Source organism: Helianthus annuus, chromosome 17 (genome assembly GCF_002127325.2).
Source record: "Helianthus annuus cultivar XRQ/B chromosome 17, HanXRQr2.0-SUNRISE, whole genome shotgun sequence".
Lineage (NCBI taxonomy): Eukaryota > Viridiplantae > Streptophyta > Magnoliopsida > Asterales > Asteraceae > Helianthus > Helianthus annuus.
Genome location: NC_035449.2, coordinates 102,072,002 through 102,088,271, shown reverse-complemented (window position 1 = coordinate 102,088,271; position 16,270 = coordinate 102,072,002). Strand labels below are relative to the sequence as shown.

Genomic DNA, 16,270 nt, shown 5'->3' with positions numbered 1-16,270 from the left:
GGCAGGTGGGTGGCAGGTGGTGGTGGGTTGATGGCGGTGGCGGTGGCGGTGGCAGGTGGTTAATGGTGGTGGTCGGTTGATGGTGGTGAGAAGGGTGGTCGGATCTGAATATGTGAGGGAGAGAGAGAGAGAGAGTGTGTGGTAGAGAGATAGTTTGTGCAAAGAGAGAGGAAGAGAGAGTGGTATATAGAGAGAGAAAGGGACTTAATATATATAATAATAATTTTAAAAATGTTTTGTTTTGTTTTATTTTTTAAATAATATTAAATAAAAAGGTAAAAGACCAAAATACCCTTAGGTAACCAAATTTAACAAAAAAAAAATCTAACTTGATTAGAGTTAAAGGACAAAATGTATAACAAAATTCCCTATAAAGGGCAAAACCTGTTAAAAAAATCGTTGAAAAGGACACCGTCTGAAAAGGCAAAAAAAAAAAGTATATAGATAAAGGACAAAACTTGTAATTTTTCTTTAAGTTTGTGTGTGTTGTCTCTCTATCGCTTTTGAGTTGAGACACAGCCTCCCATTTTGATAACCCTGGTCGGTTTATAACTTGGTGTTAACTAAAACATACACTACTGTTTACTTTATAACTAGTAGTTAACCAGCAATTGAATTTTATCCTTCTGTTACGTTATGCGAATACTATCTCGCAACGCGCGTAATCGAAACGCCTAGTTAACCTAGCTGGTTTCGGTTCTCCGGAAAATTAAAAGAAAAACTTTGACACGGAAGTCGAATACAGTTCATTACAACACAATCGAAATGACCTAATATGATTATTAAGCCCCACGATGCTCCCCCTTGAGACCAATTGATAAGGTGCAAAATTCTCACACTCAGGTGAGAATATTTACATTCACCACAAGAGGGTGTTTTTATGAGCAGTGTAAGAAGAAAAGGAAACACAATGTAATCAATTTGTGAGTGTGGAAAGGTATTCTGTTGTTGCCAAAGCCCTGCACCATGACAAAGGACAATTGATTTAACCAAGGAAGATGATCATTTGAGTTTATAAAAAAGATAGATAGATTTGTAGGTACCTGCAAGCTATATTGATGCATTCTCTGTCTAAAATACCAACAGGGAGGTCCTCTGAAATAACTGGGAGCTGGTTTGCACCATGTGTATTCATAATCAGCTCTGCAGAGTGTAAATTCATCATGGGTGTTAGTGTTGCAGTCTCACAAAAATCATTTATAGAGCATACTTGAGACACCTTGAGTTCCTGAAACATCAAAACCATCCTCATTTATTAGGTGAAAAATATTGTTCCACTCTAGATACATAATAAATCTTACATTTTCAAAAGCTAAAGAGCAGGAATGGACAATATCAACTATACAACTTACTTGTATATGTATCGACATGGGTGTACTAAATTCTATTATCAAAATAGTAAAATCTGATTTCTATATGGTATGGGGCATTCGATAGATGACTAATGAACAGCCTTGTGGTCAGTCTGCGTCAAATCCTATTATATCTTCGGCTAGTTGAAGATGAACACGTAGTAGCTGAAAACACCTTTCCAGATCCACTGTAGAGATCCAAACTCCAAAGCTGAATTCTTGATTAGTTGTTGGCCGAGCATTTCCTTTTGAAATTAGAGTTAATCTATGTGAGATGGATTGCTAACTGTATCAATAACGGTTTCCAAACAAATCTAAAAAGAGAATGTTTTTTTTATGGCTTTGATAGATGACTGACATACAACAGCTGATTGCTGTTGTGGTCTATGAAGGTTTTTTATGTGAGGTAGATCTAAAGAAACATGTGTGTTTTGAGTAAGCAAAATGGTGGTCGTGAAACGGAGTTGATCATGTGATGGTAGAAGAGAGATGTCATTGAGATAATACAAAATGTTACAGGTTTTTTTTTTTTTTTCATGAGGAAGTTTTTATCATTGGCTGCTAATATAGCCTCTACTTCTCCAAGATGCAGTGAATGAGTGTTCTTGTAGAGATGTTACATGGTTCTCTTCTTTTGGCCCATTGATTATATTATCTTATTTATTTAACTAAATTAGTACCCTTTCCAAGAATCATATTCTCCAGTGATCGATCAGTCAGTTTGCACCAGATATGAGTAATAACAAACCCACCCATCAACAAGTACCTACCTACATCTATATTGGGGACAGACAGAGAGAGAGAGAAATACCTCAGGAATTTTGTTTGTTTCTTTTGATAATTTGCAAAATTCTTGTATGTCTCCTAGAGTGAGTAAACCTATGAATAGGTTATGATCATCAACTATGATAGCGCAAGATTGCTTCTCTGCTAGCATTAGAGTCACTACTTGTGTTAGCAGAGTGTTCATGAGCACAGTCACATACTGGGTTTTCATGGCCTGTGAGACCAGAAGCTTCTTTGTGATGCATTGATCAAAGTTATGCATGCTTAGGTGGTCAGTGTCAGGTTTGGGTGAATTATCTTTACTCTTAACGGACCAAGATGTGATCCAGGAAGACACCCCCACAGCACCTAGAAGTGGTAGCACTATGCGGTAGTCCTGTGTAAGCTCAAATAAAAGTAAAACCGCAGTAAGAGGCACCTCACAAACCCCAGCAAGAGTAGCAGCCATGCCAACCAGAGCATATGCTTGTGGTGATGCAACATCCAGAATGCCTGAGAGATGAAAGATTGGATTGAGGTGAGAAATGAGAGAAGATAATAATTTTCCATACGCCATTCCTGTAGCCGCCCCAATAAAAAGCGACGGAGCATAGTAGCCTCCTACTAATCCAGATGCACGACACAAGGATGTTGCCACTACTTTGACTGCTATTAGCTGCAACAATAGATCTACATCCAGGCCTTTCACAAATGCCCGTGTCTCTAAGAGGGTGTCCACATTCTCAAAACCCCAGTAAAGAACTTCAGGATATATCAAGGCTATCACTCCAACACTAAAACCACCCACTACAGGAAAAACTGCCTTTGGCATCCCAAGTGTCTTCTGAATCTTGTCAGTAGCCACTATCATCCACGATGTACACCAAGATAAGCTCAAAGAAACCACCCCGCAAAAGATGCCCAGCAAAAGATACAGTGGAAGTTCTGAAACAAACAAACAAACAAACTATGAAGCAATTTAGAATAGTTTCTTCTTCGTTTGTGGTCTCAAGTATATCCATCCATATAACAAAAACAGGACAGAAATGAAAAGATACCAGTTGGTGAACGGAAATCATAGTTTGGAATTGTAAATGCAGGCTCAGATCCAAGACCAATTTCTGACACAACAGAGGCTATCACAGCACTAAGAATGACTGTTGATGTTGTATTTGTGAGTGATAAGGATGACTCAGCAGCAGCAGGTGATGGCCACAAAACCGACTCGACAGCAAAAAAACACCCTGCAACAGCAGCATTGAAACCTGATGAAATTCCAGCAGCTGAGCCTGCAGCTTTAAGAGAAAGTTCTCTTTGAGCATCTTTGTCAAACAATGAAGCAACTCCCTTAGCGACTGATGTACCAATGTCAACACTCGGACCTTCAGGACCAAGAGAATTCCCAGTTCCAAGTGTGACAGCAGCAGCTACCGCCTTGAGAAGAGCTTTTAAGCCTGAATTCCCATCTTCCAAAGCACTACGAAAAACGTTCAACAGGCTAACAACCAATCCACCACAGGTTGGTATCAAGATTATGCGCTCCCATTTATTCTCAAGCGCCAACTCTCTCAACCCTCCTCGAGACGGAAGTCCATCCCAGCAAAGATCACGAATTTCATGCACCTACCACCAGACCAAAAGATTGATTGTTACGTTCCAATTCCAACACTGGAGGATAGGATAGAATTACTTACCACGTTGTTAAAGATGACGACAGAGAGACCCGTGAGCAGACCAACAAAACAGGCGGAAATTATGCCTCCGCCTTCTACTACTTCCTTCTTCGGGGGCAATAATGGAGGACCCTTTCCGGCTCTAACAACCCATGAAATAGAGTGCCCACGAGCCCCCTGAGGCTGCAAACTTAATAAACCATTCTTACCGCCCACGCGATGATGACGCGACGCCCGAACAACAACTATTGGAGAGTACCCACACGCCCTTACGCTCCCCATTCTGCAAACCCCCACCACATCTTAAACCTTTCACACCACTCTTTTCTTCCATGCCACTAAACCATCATCTTATCTCTACTCTTCCTTTTTTTATTTTTCACATCCCAAGCATTCCGGGAAACTTTCACTTCAAAAGTAACCCTTAAATATGCTCTTTTGCTTTTGAGATTTTAAAAAGAGTTAAATGCCTGGTTGGTTTGTGCATTTGAGAAAATTACATTCTTGAATTCAGTAGTTCATCAATTACAGAGTTGGTAATTTTTGCACTCGGATAGTCCTTATTACTAAGCTCAGTTAAATTTCTCAGTTAAGTTGATGTTTAATAACAAAATTATCCTCAACAATTAAAAAAATTAAAAGTAAAAATATAAGAAACAAAAGAAGAAGGGTGTCACACCCCCAAATTACCACCTGCGAAAAATCTCTGCGAGTGTAGGTCCCTCGGAGGATGAGGTCAAACCTTAACCTTGTTATGTGAAACACACTAGCAAGTGCGGAATCCAAGCTAGAGTGCAAACCGAGATGAAACAAGCACAAACACAAGACACACAATATTCACCGATTAACACCACTTGTATTAATACGAATGAAAGGTTCGGTTACAAGCTCAATGTTCACAAATCTGTTTTGTAAACTCTCTAAGTGTGTGTGTGTTCTTGACAGAATACTCTCTCTATCTCTCGTATCTTTCTGTCTTCTGTCTCTCAATGTCTTAAGTGAACACTACATGAGTATATATATACCCATAACAGATACACTCGTCGAAGGATCAGAATGTCTGGTCGAAAGATCATCTATCGACCAGAAACTCACCGAAGGATCTACATACACCTCGAAGGATGGTATATCCTTCGAGGTCCATTTGTATCCATCGAAGGTTATCTTTCGAGGTCATCGAAGGATACAAACAATCCTTCGATGACATCCTTCGACACAACAAGCTTACAAACTATGTGTTAACTGTTTGGCCAAGTCAAACCAGGAGGATGGTTGACTTGGTCAAACTTACATTGAAACACACATATTAACAAACCTAAGACGTAACCCAGACTAACAAAAGACATCGTTTTGTATCATGACGAAATACAGACAAAGTACAGACATAAGTGCACCAACAAACTCCCCCTTGGCTGTAGCTTTGTCTCGATTTTCATGTCTTCAAGTCTCTGACGTCTTTTCAAGTCTTCAATGTCGGAGGATCTTCAAAGTCTTCACGTCTTGAAAGCAGAAAGTGTATCAACAAACTCCCTGTTTCATGTAGGAAGTGTGTTGACAAACTCCCCCTTAACATAAGCTCCCCCTTGAGTTATGCTCGTGAAAGACTTGATCCTTAAAGCTTGAGATCCTTGTGGTGTTGATGATGGTCAGCGGCAACTCGATCATTTTCATCTTTTGAGGGCCTTCACGTCGTGTCTTCATTCCGAAGCTTGTCATCGACTATGTTCTCCTTGCCTTTAGAATCTGCACATGCAAGAAATCTAAACGCGTAATGAGAACAACTGCTTGGAATATAGTTAACATAAACAAATGACACACGTATGACCATGTTTCAATCAAACACCGTCCGACAGTTTGAAAGTTTAATAAATTTGTCAATTTTAGATTTAACTTTCAAAGAATTGCAAATTTCGACCGTTTATGAAGATTTAGTCAATTCGGTTTTCAGTCAGGTTTCAGGTAACGAAGACTCGAGATCCAACATCGTACGATCGAAAATAAAATAGAAATAAAATATTTTTGGCTTTTATAAAGTTTATATTAAAACAGATTTTAGGTGTGTTTTAATATTTCGAAATGTAAAGACTGAAAATAGTAAATAAATATATACAGACATTCCTTTTGCGAGTTTCGAGGGTAAGAGAATCATATCAGTGTACGGTCATGCCAAAACGCTCTTGTTGTTCAGTTAGTTAACATTAAGATAAGCATCCTATAACAATTATCGGTATTGTTGTCCACTTAAGCTCAACTTATCAGATGTAATCATGGCGAGGGGATACGTTTAAGGTATGATTTATACTTACCGACCGGTGTTCATCCACATCACGACACATTCCCGTATCAAGGTATGCACGAGGGTTCATCTTACCGGTGAGTATACCGATTATCATCTGTTTGACCGTATATGATGTGAGATTCTCACTTATTTTGATTTGAAAACAAGCCCTATGTGATATAATCACTTATTGATGAGGAACTTGATTTTCATATGCATGAGGGCACAGGAGCAAGTCCGTGAACAGGTCAGTACTTCCGTACAGCAGAGAGGCGAACTTGACTCCCGGATAAATGTGATATTTTATCACTTATTTGTTTGGACATGTGATTGTTTATCACTTATTGAGGTCGTATGCAATATGTACACGTATGTATAGTATCATGGAAGATCTAGACTTGCGTCCCCGTTATTTTTCGGTAAAAGAAACAACCATGATACCCAGATGATAAGCAGCATAAAGACCGAATATCTCAGAATCTCGGCAATCTATCAAACGAAATTTCGGTACTAAGACCATATGCCAATGAATGGTTCCCACCTAGTCTTCAGTCGATTTAAGTTTATATCACCCTGCACACTTTAAAATGATTGTGAGCCTACCGATACATCTTATATAGAGCTGCTTATCGTTTTTCATTTAAGGTTTAAAGAGGTTTGGATAGACCACTGATGTACTATCATTTTCTCTTTTGCTCGCCAGGAAACTCATTTTTGTTTTTCTATTGTTTTTGTGTTTTTGAAATTTTTCAATGTTTTTGGATTTTTCAAATTTTGGATTTACTCCCCCTAAAATCAATAAACTAAGACAAATTTAAAAGACACAAAGATATTTGCAAAAATGATTTTCCGATGTTGGTTTTACTCTTGCTTGACCTTAATGCCGTTTACCAAAATTAAGTTTTTATCAGAAAAGATTTATCGAATTTTGGAAAAATCAGTTGGCACGTCGGTAAGCGGTGCGGACCATGACAACATTGACGAGTTTCATAGTGAAACAATCACGTGTAAGGTGATATTCGAGATCAATGTGTCAGGTCAAAGAGTGCTGTATGAGATGATGATAATAATTCATAAAGCAGCTTAAATATCGACAAGCATAGGAGAGATTGGAAATTCAAAACCGTATCCTGCAACTGTTTCATGCATTGCAAGGAATCTGAGTGCTCTCCCAAATTGGATATCCTCCCGGTGTGGACTTCAAAGTCGAATGTGCAGCTACTGAGAAATCTCTTGACAGCAACAAGATTATAAACCTCCGGGTCCGGCTGGTCTTCCATATTCCACCAGCGAAGGTCTTTGTCTATCTCTTTCAGAAGTGGCGTACGGTTGTTCAATCCATGCCAAAGCATCCGCACACATTTCATTGGAATCTTTCCTGAGGACCCGATCAAAAACCATAACAACCAAATTTTGGCACTTTCTTTATCTGATCGAATTTTGCAACTTCATTCAACCACATTCTTTCACCAACATATTTGTCTTCTTTTTCTTTTTCCCTTTCTCCACCAATGGCAACAATATTCTCCTAGTTTGTAACAATATTTTGGAGCTTTATGTCGCCAATCTTGTGCATGGACGCTCCACTATCAACAATCCTAAGACTATCAATAGTTCCTCCTGGAACATCCTGCACACTCATTCAGAGATTAGTTGGAGAGGGGGACCCAAGCCTTTGTGGACTTGGGTCGTCCTTGATCATCAAGGAAGGTGATCTCAATCACTTGATGATTAGGAAAAAGAACTTGTGGTGCTACCCCTGATTGAATTACCTGCTTTTGCTTCCAAGCTGTTTGTCGTTTACCAGTATTTGAATTTATTGTTTTAGCATTTACTGGTTTTACAGTCTCAGGTTTTGCTTGTGCAGGTTTTTCTTCTTTGACCTCTGATTTTAAGGCCTTTTCAATTACCTTTTGATTCTTTTGCTTTAGCTTCTTTTCCCTTTCTTTCAAGACACGTGGGTCCTGTTTCGGGGAAGCTGGTCGTTTTTGGTAATTGATTTCTTGGGGAGCACTCGTTTTTGACTTCAGCTTTTGCAGGTATGGGCAATATCTTACAATATGCCCAAATGTGCCACATTCAAAACATGTTCTCCGCTCTACAAACCTCGGAGAAACATGTTGATGACCAGACGGAGAACCAGACAATGAACTTTGTGATCTAGACGTACTAGGACCTAAATCACATCCGTTGGTGTGTTGGGTGTAATTATTTTGATCATTTCGTTTTAAAATTCTAACTTGTTTTACAAAATCAACGTTAGATTTATCCTGAAATGTTTCAAGTTTGTCTGAACCAGTGGATCCAACAAAGTTCATTTTTGGTTCTTGTTTCTTAACAGGAGCTCTTTTGTTTTGCACCTTTTGTTGTTGAACCTTGGGTTGCTCAACCCTTGATTGTTGAATTTTAGGTTGTGCAGCCTTAGGTTGAGTAGCCTTAGACTGTTCAACTTTAGGTTGTTGAACCTTTGGTTGTTCAGTCTTAGTCTGCTGGACTTTAGGTGCTTGAACATTCTTGTTCTGAGCCTTCTTTCCCTGTACCTTACCCTTTCCGGAGTTGACTTGTTGTTTTCGCTCAATAGGTAGTTTTTGGTTTCCGTATTGTTTTCTAATTTGTTCACACGGAATTGGATCACATTGAGTGACTGTTACTTTGGCACTTTTGTTCCCCAAAAACTTATCAGTGCATCCTTCAAAAATTTGCTCAATTAAATCTTGATTTACATTTTTAATTGGAAAATCTTTGTTAGAGTAGATTTTGCTATCTCCTTTGAGCGTATACAACAAGTTATTCCCTTCAGAGCTAACTACAAGGGATTCCATTGCTTTTGACATTTCAGTCTTACTCGGTTTCACTGGTGGATCACACAGAATGTGATTCTCGATAGGAATATCTGTTGTAACCGAGTTAGACTGTTGTTTCACAATTTCTTCCGATTCATCGTCCGAAGAATCAGCATCCTCAATAATGGGAGGACTCTGTTCCTTAACACATGATGAATCTGTCACATTCTCAGATTCTGATTGACCCGAGGATGATGTACCAGTTGTGAACCCGAGGCCTGCTGCAAAGTCATCTAGACCGAGTGGCACAGTAGGTTCAAAACGGGGCATATCCTCGTCATCGGGCAATTTGGAGTAATTGTGATTCATTGGGGGAGGACATGAGTTGAATCCTATACATTTTGTATCCCCCTTTTTCCTTTGAACATCAATGATGTGATCCAATACATAGCGGGAATTGGAATAGCTTTCCAATTTCTGCTTAATTGTCTCACATTCACATCGAGCTGTTGCTAACTCTACCATTTGCTTTTCAATTGTGTCAATAAGATTATTGTTAGCATGTTGTTTTCGCAAAACAGCCTTTTGTAATTCTGAAACATCATGTCTTAATGACGCAATTGTTGCTTTAAATTCCTTTTCATTTCTTGTTAAAAACAAGTTAGCTTCAGTTGCTTTAGAAAGATCTACAATCAATTCTTGATTGTGTTTGTGTGTGATTTCAAACTGAATTTCCTTTTCTGCATATTCTAAACACTTTGCACATTCAATAGGAGCAGAAATAGAGTCAGAATTAGTATCACATACCTGAGAAGTCTGACCTTCTACGTGAGCCATAAAGGCTGTATGAAAAGAAAAAGATCCATTTTCAGAGAAAAACTTAGCAAGCTTTTCGGAAGTTCCAGCAGATTTCTGGCAGAGAATAGATCTCCTCTTGCATAATGCTTCAGCTTCAGCCAAAAGCTCATCAACTTCCAAATCCAAAGCATCACTTGACAAATCACCAGCATCACGTGATTCCCCATTCATGCTCCCACTATAACCCGAACTATCTTCATCTTCTGAAGATTCACCAGCAGACACGGGTTCTACTACCTTCTCAACCACTTTAGCATAACATGCTGTTCCACCATTTCCTCCTTCTCCAAGCTGAAGATTCCAGTTGCAGATTTCATCAGCTTGAACAACCAATCCTCTATGGGAATTAGTGTTTGTGGATCCAGATGCATTTCCTCCAACAGGAACTATTGATCTGACAGAATTGTTGTTCTGTTGCTGTTGTGGCTGTCCTTGATTCCTGAAGGGATTCTGATTTCCTTGCTTAGGTGGCTTCTGACACTCCCGCTTGAAGTGACCCTTTTCACCACAATTAAAGCAAGTGACAGCATTCTTATCAAAACCATACTTGGTGTTGTTGTTGCTTTCCAAGTTGGTTCTCCCCGTCCTTTTCATAAACTCCTTTGCTCTTCGAATTGCACTAGCAAGAGCCCATTTGATATCCATCATTTCAAACTCTTCTTTATCCACTTGCTGATAATATTCATTGGTTAGATTGATATTCCCAATCTGACCTGCAACTAATCCACAATAAGCACTAACCAAGGTATTCAACATCTCCATATGCTCCTTGGCTATTTCGACAGTGACTGAAAAGTTGGAAGTGTCTAATCTGACTGTGTTTGGATTGGAAGTGGCTTGAAAGTTTGAAGAACTTCCATAAAACCCTTGCTGTTGCGGTTGCACATACTGTTGTTGAGAAGAAGAATCTGGTCTTGAATACATCTTCGTGTATGCTGAAGGATCAAACTGATTTGTTGTGGAAGGTCCGGTGTTTGAGATAAAAGCTGTTTGAAGCTTCGCATGTTGAGAGGCTGGTTTTTCTCCACTGATACCACCTGCAATCCCAAAGTACATCTCTGGATTTTGAGGAGTTAGTGTTCTTTTTGCCTTAAGCTTTTCTTCCACATCCTTGTTCTCCAATTTTTGAATTAGCTCATAAACGGTGATTGTGTCTAGAACACCATTTTCTTTGAGAATTTCAAGAAAACTGCTCCACTTTGCTGGTAAGCTATCAGCGAATCTCTGCACCATTTCTCGTGGAGTGGCAGTGACTTTAAAGGCAAACATCTCGCTCAACAAGTGATGGAACCTTGTAGATAATTCTGCCAAAGTCTCATTCTCCATACACGTGAATCCTTCAAACTCTTTCTTCAGTAATTCTTGCTTGATCTTTCTAGATTGAGCTTTTCCTTCACATCGTAACGTGAGCATATCCCACAAGCTTTTAGTGGTCGTGCAGTAAACAAACTGGTGGTAAATGTCTCTGTGAAGAGCTTGTGTGAGAATCATGAATGCTTTCTTTTCTAACTCATATTTCTTCTTATCATCATTAGACATAGTGCTGTAAGTTTCTGGATTGGATCCTGCAACTTCCAACTCATTTTCAAATGGAGTGAAGAAACACATCCATAGATCTTGACCTTGCCCCTGAACATAAGTTCCCAGCCTTTCTTTCCACCATCCCCAATCATTGATGTGATTTAGCTTTGGCGGTTTTGTGCTTGTACCAGTTTCAATGTCGTTCTGCATCATTGCTTGAATGCTGCTGCTTTGATTTGTGACCAATGCCCATTGATTTGCAGTTATCATTGCAGCTTGAGGTGGGGTAATAGCTCGCATCCATGCAGTTTTGTCGAAATCTGACGCAGATTGCGTAGCTGATGATTGTGGAGTCAAGGTTGTTGTAGTCCACGCGGATGGATCCCACTGACCGTTTGTTCCCATTTTATAAAAATTAATATATTAAGTGAAAATTGATTTAAAATTTGAAAAATTACTTTTCACAAACTATGTTAAAAGCTTGAATGATAACAAACAGCCGAAAGATCCTTGATCGAAAGACCTGAAAAACACAAACTGTTAAACTTAAACAGATAAGGGTCGAATAATAGTACTTGTTCGAAGGATCAACAGTGTTCGAAAGATCACTGTAGAATTTCGAACAACGATTTCGAAAGATTCTCCAATCGAAGGATCCTTATCTTTCGAATATATCTTTCGAAAATATTCCTAGGATCGAAGGATATGTCACAAACTTCGAAGGATGTTCGAAAGATGCTTATCTATCGAACTTCCTTTGATCGAAAGATGAACTTTAGACTTCGAAGGATATCCTTCGATCTCTTCTGACACAGTTGACAGAAAGATGACAGGTTGGTGAAAAAGGTGATGGGTTGGTAGTCAACTTTCGGCAGAAAGGTATGGTCAGACCCTACTTTCTACCAACTCAGATTTGACAAATAAAATATTCCTTAAAAGGAAAGTTTTATCCAGAAAATCCGGTCACCGGAGCAAGCCGGAGTTTGGCCGGAAATCACCAAATTTCTTAAAAACAAGTTTTAAGTTACCCAACCCGTCCTTGAACACACCCGGTTAGTTTAGAACACGTTTTTACGTCTAGAAATGCGAGAGAACACTAAAAACGGGTGCTAAACCATGTGTTCAAACACTCCAAAGTCTTGTAAAAACTCGGTTTTAACAAGGAAAAGAGCCTTAGCTCTGATACCACTTGTAGGTCCCTCGGAGGATGAGGTCAAACCTTAACCTTGTTATGTGAAACACACTAGCAAGTGCGGAATCCAAGCTAGAGTGCAAACCGAGATGAAACAAGCACAAACACAAGACACACAATATTCACCGATTAACACCACTTGTATTAATACGAATGAAAGGTTCGGTTACAAGCTCAATGTTCACAAATCTGTTTTGTAAACTCTCTAAGTGTGTGTGTGTTCTTGACAGAATACTCTCTCTATCTCTCGTATCTTTCTGTCTTCTGTCTCTCAATGTCTTAAGTGAACACTACATGAGTATATATATACCCATAACAGATACACTCGTCGAAGGATCAGAATGTCTGGTCGAAAGATCATCTATCGACCAGAAACTCACCGAAGGATCTACATACACCTCGAAGGATGGTATATCCTTCGAGGTCCATTTGTATCCATCGAAGGTTATCTTTCGAGGTCATCGAAGGATACAAACAATCCTTCGATGACATCCTTCGACACAACAAGCTTACAAACTATGTGTTAACTGTTTGGCCAAGTCAAACCAGGAGGATGGTTGACTTGGTCAAACTTACATTGAAACACACATATTAACAAACCTAAGACGTAACCCAGACTAACAAAAGACATCGTTTTGTATCATGACGAAATACAGACAAAGTACAGACATAAGTGCACCAACAGCGAGGCATGTGATGTACCAGGATCTAGCCATTAATCACATTGAACTAATAATATAATCTAACTTATAATAAAAGACTCCAAATAATGCCACATGGCATTCTCTACTTCAACCTCATAAATTTTATTTATATTTGTTTAATAAATTTCTTTTAATATTAATATTAATTAATAACCAATATATAGATAACACTAATTTTTATCCTTATCTTTATCTTAAATTAATAAATAACTTTAATTTTGCAATTTAGACCCTTTGTTTTTTTTACTTTTAACCCAAAGTTTTTCATCTTTTGCAATTTAATCCCAACTCTTTTTTATTTTCAATTTTGGTTCACCATACTTTTCATCTTTCCCAAGTTTTTCGTTTCGTTCTAAATTTTGTGAGTTAACACACCGCAACGTGCGTGTGGGGTTCAACATTTTTTCGTATATTTTTTCCCGTTTGACTGGTCCATCGCGTCAAATCTATTTTCTGTGTTTGACAAGTTCGTCCAACATGCGGGTCCTGGATGGACTTAGTTATTTTTTTCTATGTTTTACGTTTCGGTTTAATTTCTCAGCAACGAGCGTGCGTGATTCAAAGATTTTACGTCTGCTTTTCGCTCGGCGTTATTTTTTTCACGTTTTTATTTATTTTGTTTTACGAGCTTTTCCGGTATTGGTGGTCGCTGACAATGGTGTAGTGCTACTACTTAACAAAGTTTTTTGTCAACCGCTGCAACGCAGGGGCTTAATACTAGTTTTAAATAAAGTTTCCATTCAATGTAAATAGTTTATCACAAAACAGTAGTTTAAAACTCAATATGTTCAGCGGAAGTATAACTCATTGTTTAAGCAATTCAAAATTCAAGTGTATGAAACAGATAGACTCGTCTCGGATTCCCTTGTATCACAACCCATAACCACTCCAGCATCCCAGACAGCAAGTTCCTCATCAACATATCTAACGACCTGCAAGCATGCAGACAAGTGTATCAGCATAAAGCTGGCGAGTTCACAGTTTTGAAAAACGTTTAGTTGCCAAGTGTTTAGTTTAGAAACATGTTGATAATAACTCGATATCGCAAGACGGCTGTTTGTTTGCCCTTCCCCAATGCCTATCAACATTGGTCGAGTGGTTAAGGTCATTAGTTCACGTCTGTCCTATCCAGGTACGTCGTGAGGGTGCCAAACCTAATAGCGCTATCAACTGATAACCCTGTTGCCCTCCAAGCAACTAGTTCGGTAGTAAGATGGGACTTATGGTGATAGTTTTGAGTGTATTATCCAACATCAAAATTAATCAATAGTTATAACGTATCCCATCCAGGGATGTAAGTGTGTACAGTACCCCCTACAGGGATGCAAGATTGTTTGTTTGTCCCCACAGGACGCATGCTTGTGAAAAGAGCAGTGAACTCACCTTAGGTTGCTCGGTAAGTTTAGTTACTTGTTCAATAGTTGATCAACCACGTCCTAATATGGTTATCAATAACAGTTAGGATTTGATCCGAATATTTTAAACAATACAAGTCATCACATATCACATAGTGCACATTTGGGCCCCATACAACTCATCACACAAACGTACAACACAATATCAACTTAACAACTCAATATGTCATTCAAATAAGTGTGCGGCTCAATCAGTCCAAGGCCCAACGAGGGTGTGCGGCTGGGTCCTGAGTGTGCGGTCTGATTTCTACTCGTCGCCCAATTGCCAGTGTGCGGCCCAATAATGTGTTCGGCCCATATAGACATTAGTCTAAAAGACTGTGCGGCCCACTATCAGGTGTGCGGCCTGCCAGAAAGTGTGCGGTCCCTGATAGTGTGCGGTCATGCATGATTGATTTGTATTTTGGTGCATCAATAGTTTGTACAACCCTAACTGTGCGACCCTTCAGTGTGCGGTGTGTATCAAGGGTATACATGTTGAAGCGTGCGACATGTTTAAGCATGATTGTCGAATAATCTGTGTGTTGTCCGGGAGTGTGTCGCTCCTACTGTACGGCTAAGAGTGTGCGAGCAGCACTGTGCGGTTGACCTAGTCAATTCTTTTCTTGTTTTTCGTAAACATAACACCCATCAATTCCAAAACGGTTGCAAGATCAAATCGGTTATAATCGGTGCACTACAGGTACACTCTTGTTGATATTAATTATAATAAAAATGTACCATTGTTGTGAAAAAAATACTACTTTAGTCAGTTTTTATATTTTATAGGTTGAATAATAAAATGAGCCAAAGTGATTAACAGTTTAAGTGGATTACAAGTAAATGTTGAAAACTAAATGGCAGAGCATATTTACAACCGTTGAAATTCATCACATTTAAGAAAGTAAATAAATGATGAATGCATGTTGACCTTTCTTTGTTTCATTGTCATGATAATTCTCATGAGAAAACAAAAGAATAGAATAAATAATCATGAAACAATTATATATTAAATTGAATGTGTAATTAATTTTGTTGAAGAAACATTGATTTTTGTTGTTTCACTAGGGTTATGTTCAGGAGATGAAAACTCTAAAACTAAAAAGTTGGATTTGGGCTTGAGTTAAAACAAATGAAGATGGGCTTTCGTAATATTGGATCTAAATCAAAAGACCACTCGGTTGAATTGTGTGGTGGCAATGGGCTGCAATTCCAAGGCCTTTTGCTCATGGTATTATTAGAAAAGAAAAGAGAACTGGTAAGTTAGATAAGGTGTAGAATAGGTGAAGGTCATGGGTTCAATTCCCAAGACATGCAAATTTAGCCATTCAAAAAAAAAGAGAAAACAAGAGGGGGGCACGGTTACGAGAGAAGGTAATGCACAGAGGAGGTCGCAAGCCTCTAGGGCTGTGGTGGTCTTAGCTTTTTGCACGGAAACCGAGAGCAAAAAGATGAACGACTAATCTTTTGTGGTCATCCTCGGGTGTAGGGTTGTAAGCGTTCTAGGTTTTCAATATTTTGTTATGATTTAATTTGTGACTAGTTGTGATTAAATATTTGAAGCTTATATCAATTGTCTTGCATTTGTATTGAATTCACGAATTGTCGAGTGAGTTATGAAATTTGACTTTGTGAAATGAATATGTGCAATTATGCTTTGCTATAGGCTAGGGTTTACATGTTCTTGGTAACAAAGTGCATTTTTGTCCGTTCATTGTGACGTTGATAGCTATCGGCACCTAAGGCACGT

The 16,270-nt window shown here is 38.8% G+C and overlaps 1 protein-coding gene across 5 annotated transcripts; it reads right to left on the bottom strand.

Annotated features, from left to right (window-relative positions):
- Window positions 1–706: 706 nt before the first annotated feature.
- LOC110926348 (chloride channel protein CLC-e) lies at window positions 707–4,183 on the bottom strand. 5 transcript variants are annotated; one of them, XR_004887237.1, is made up of 6 exons: window positions 3,812–4,183; window positions 3,176–3,740; window positions 2,164–3,062; window positions 1,353–1,597; window positions 1,044–1,228; window positions 707–959 (listed from the first exon to the last, which is right to left on the bottom strand). XR_004887237.1 is itself a non-coding variant. In XM_022170095.2 (6 exons), exons 1-6 carry the CDS (start codon window positions 4,070–4,072, stop codon window positions 917–919), a joined length of 1,938 nt encoding a protein of 645 aa, XP_022025787.1. In that variant the 5' UTR covers window positions 4,073–4,182; the 3' UTR covers window positions 707–916. The 5 variants fall into 5 exon arrangements, 3 of the variants coding, with proteins under 3 accessions (XP_022025787.1, XP_022025786.1, XP_022025788.1); XM_022170095.2 differs by having other exon boundaries at window positions 1,044–1,143; window positions 1,528–1,597; window positions 3,812–4,182; XR_004887238.1 differs by lacking the exon at window positions 1,353–1,597 and having other exon boundaries at window positions 1,044–1,143; window positions 3,812–4,182.
- Between the last annotated feature and the right edge of the window lie 12,087 nt (window positions 4,184–16,270).

Bases quoted from the DNA above. Each gene is read 5' to 3' on its own strand.
- LOC110926348 (XM_022170094.2), bottom strand. From the start codon at position 4,072: ATGGGGAGCGTAAGGGCGTGTGGGTACTCTCCAATAGTTGTTGTTCGG. The intron at 3,063-3,175 runs GTATCTTTTCAT...TGTTTGTTTCAG, and splicing joins TGATTTCCGTTCACCAACTG to AACTTCCACTGTATCTTTTG. The intron at 1,229-2,163 runs GTATTTCTCTCT...TTGATGTTTCAG, and splicing joins AAACAAACAAAATTCCTGAG to GAACTCAAGGTGTCTCAAGT.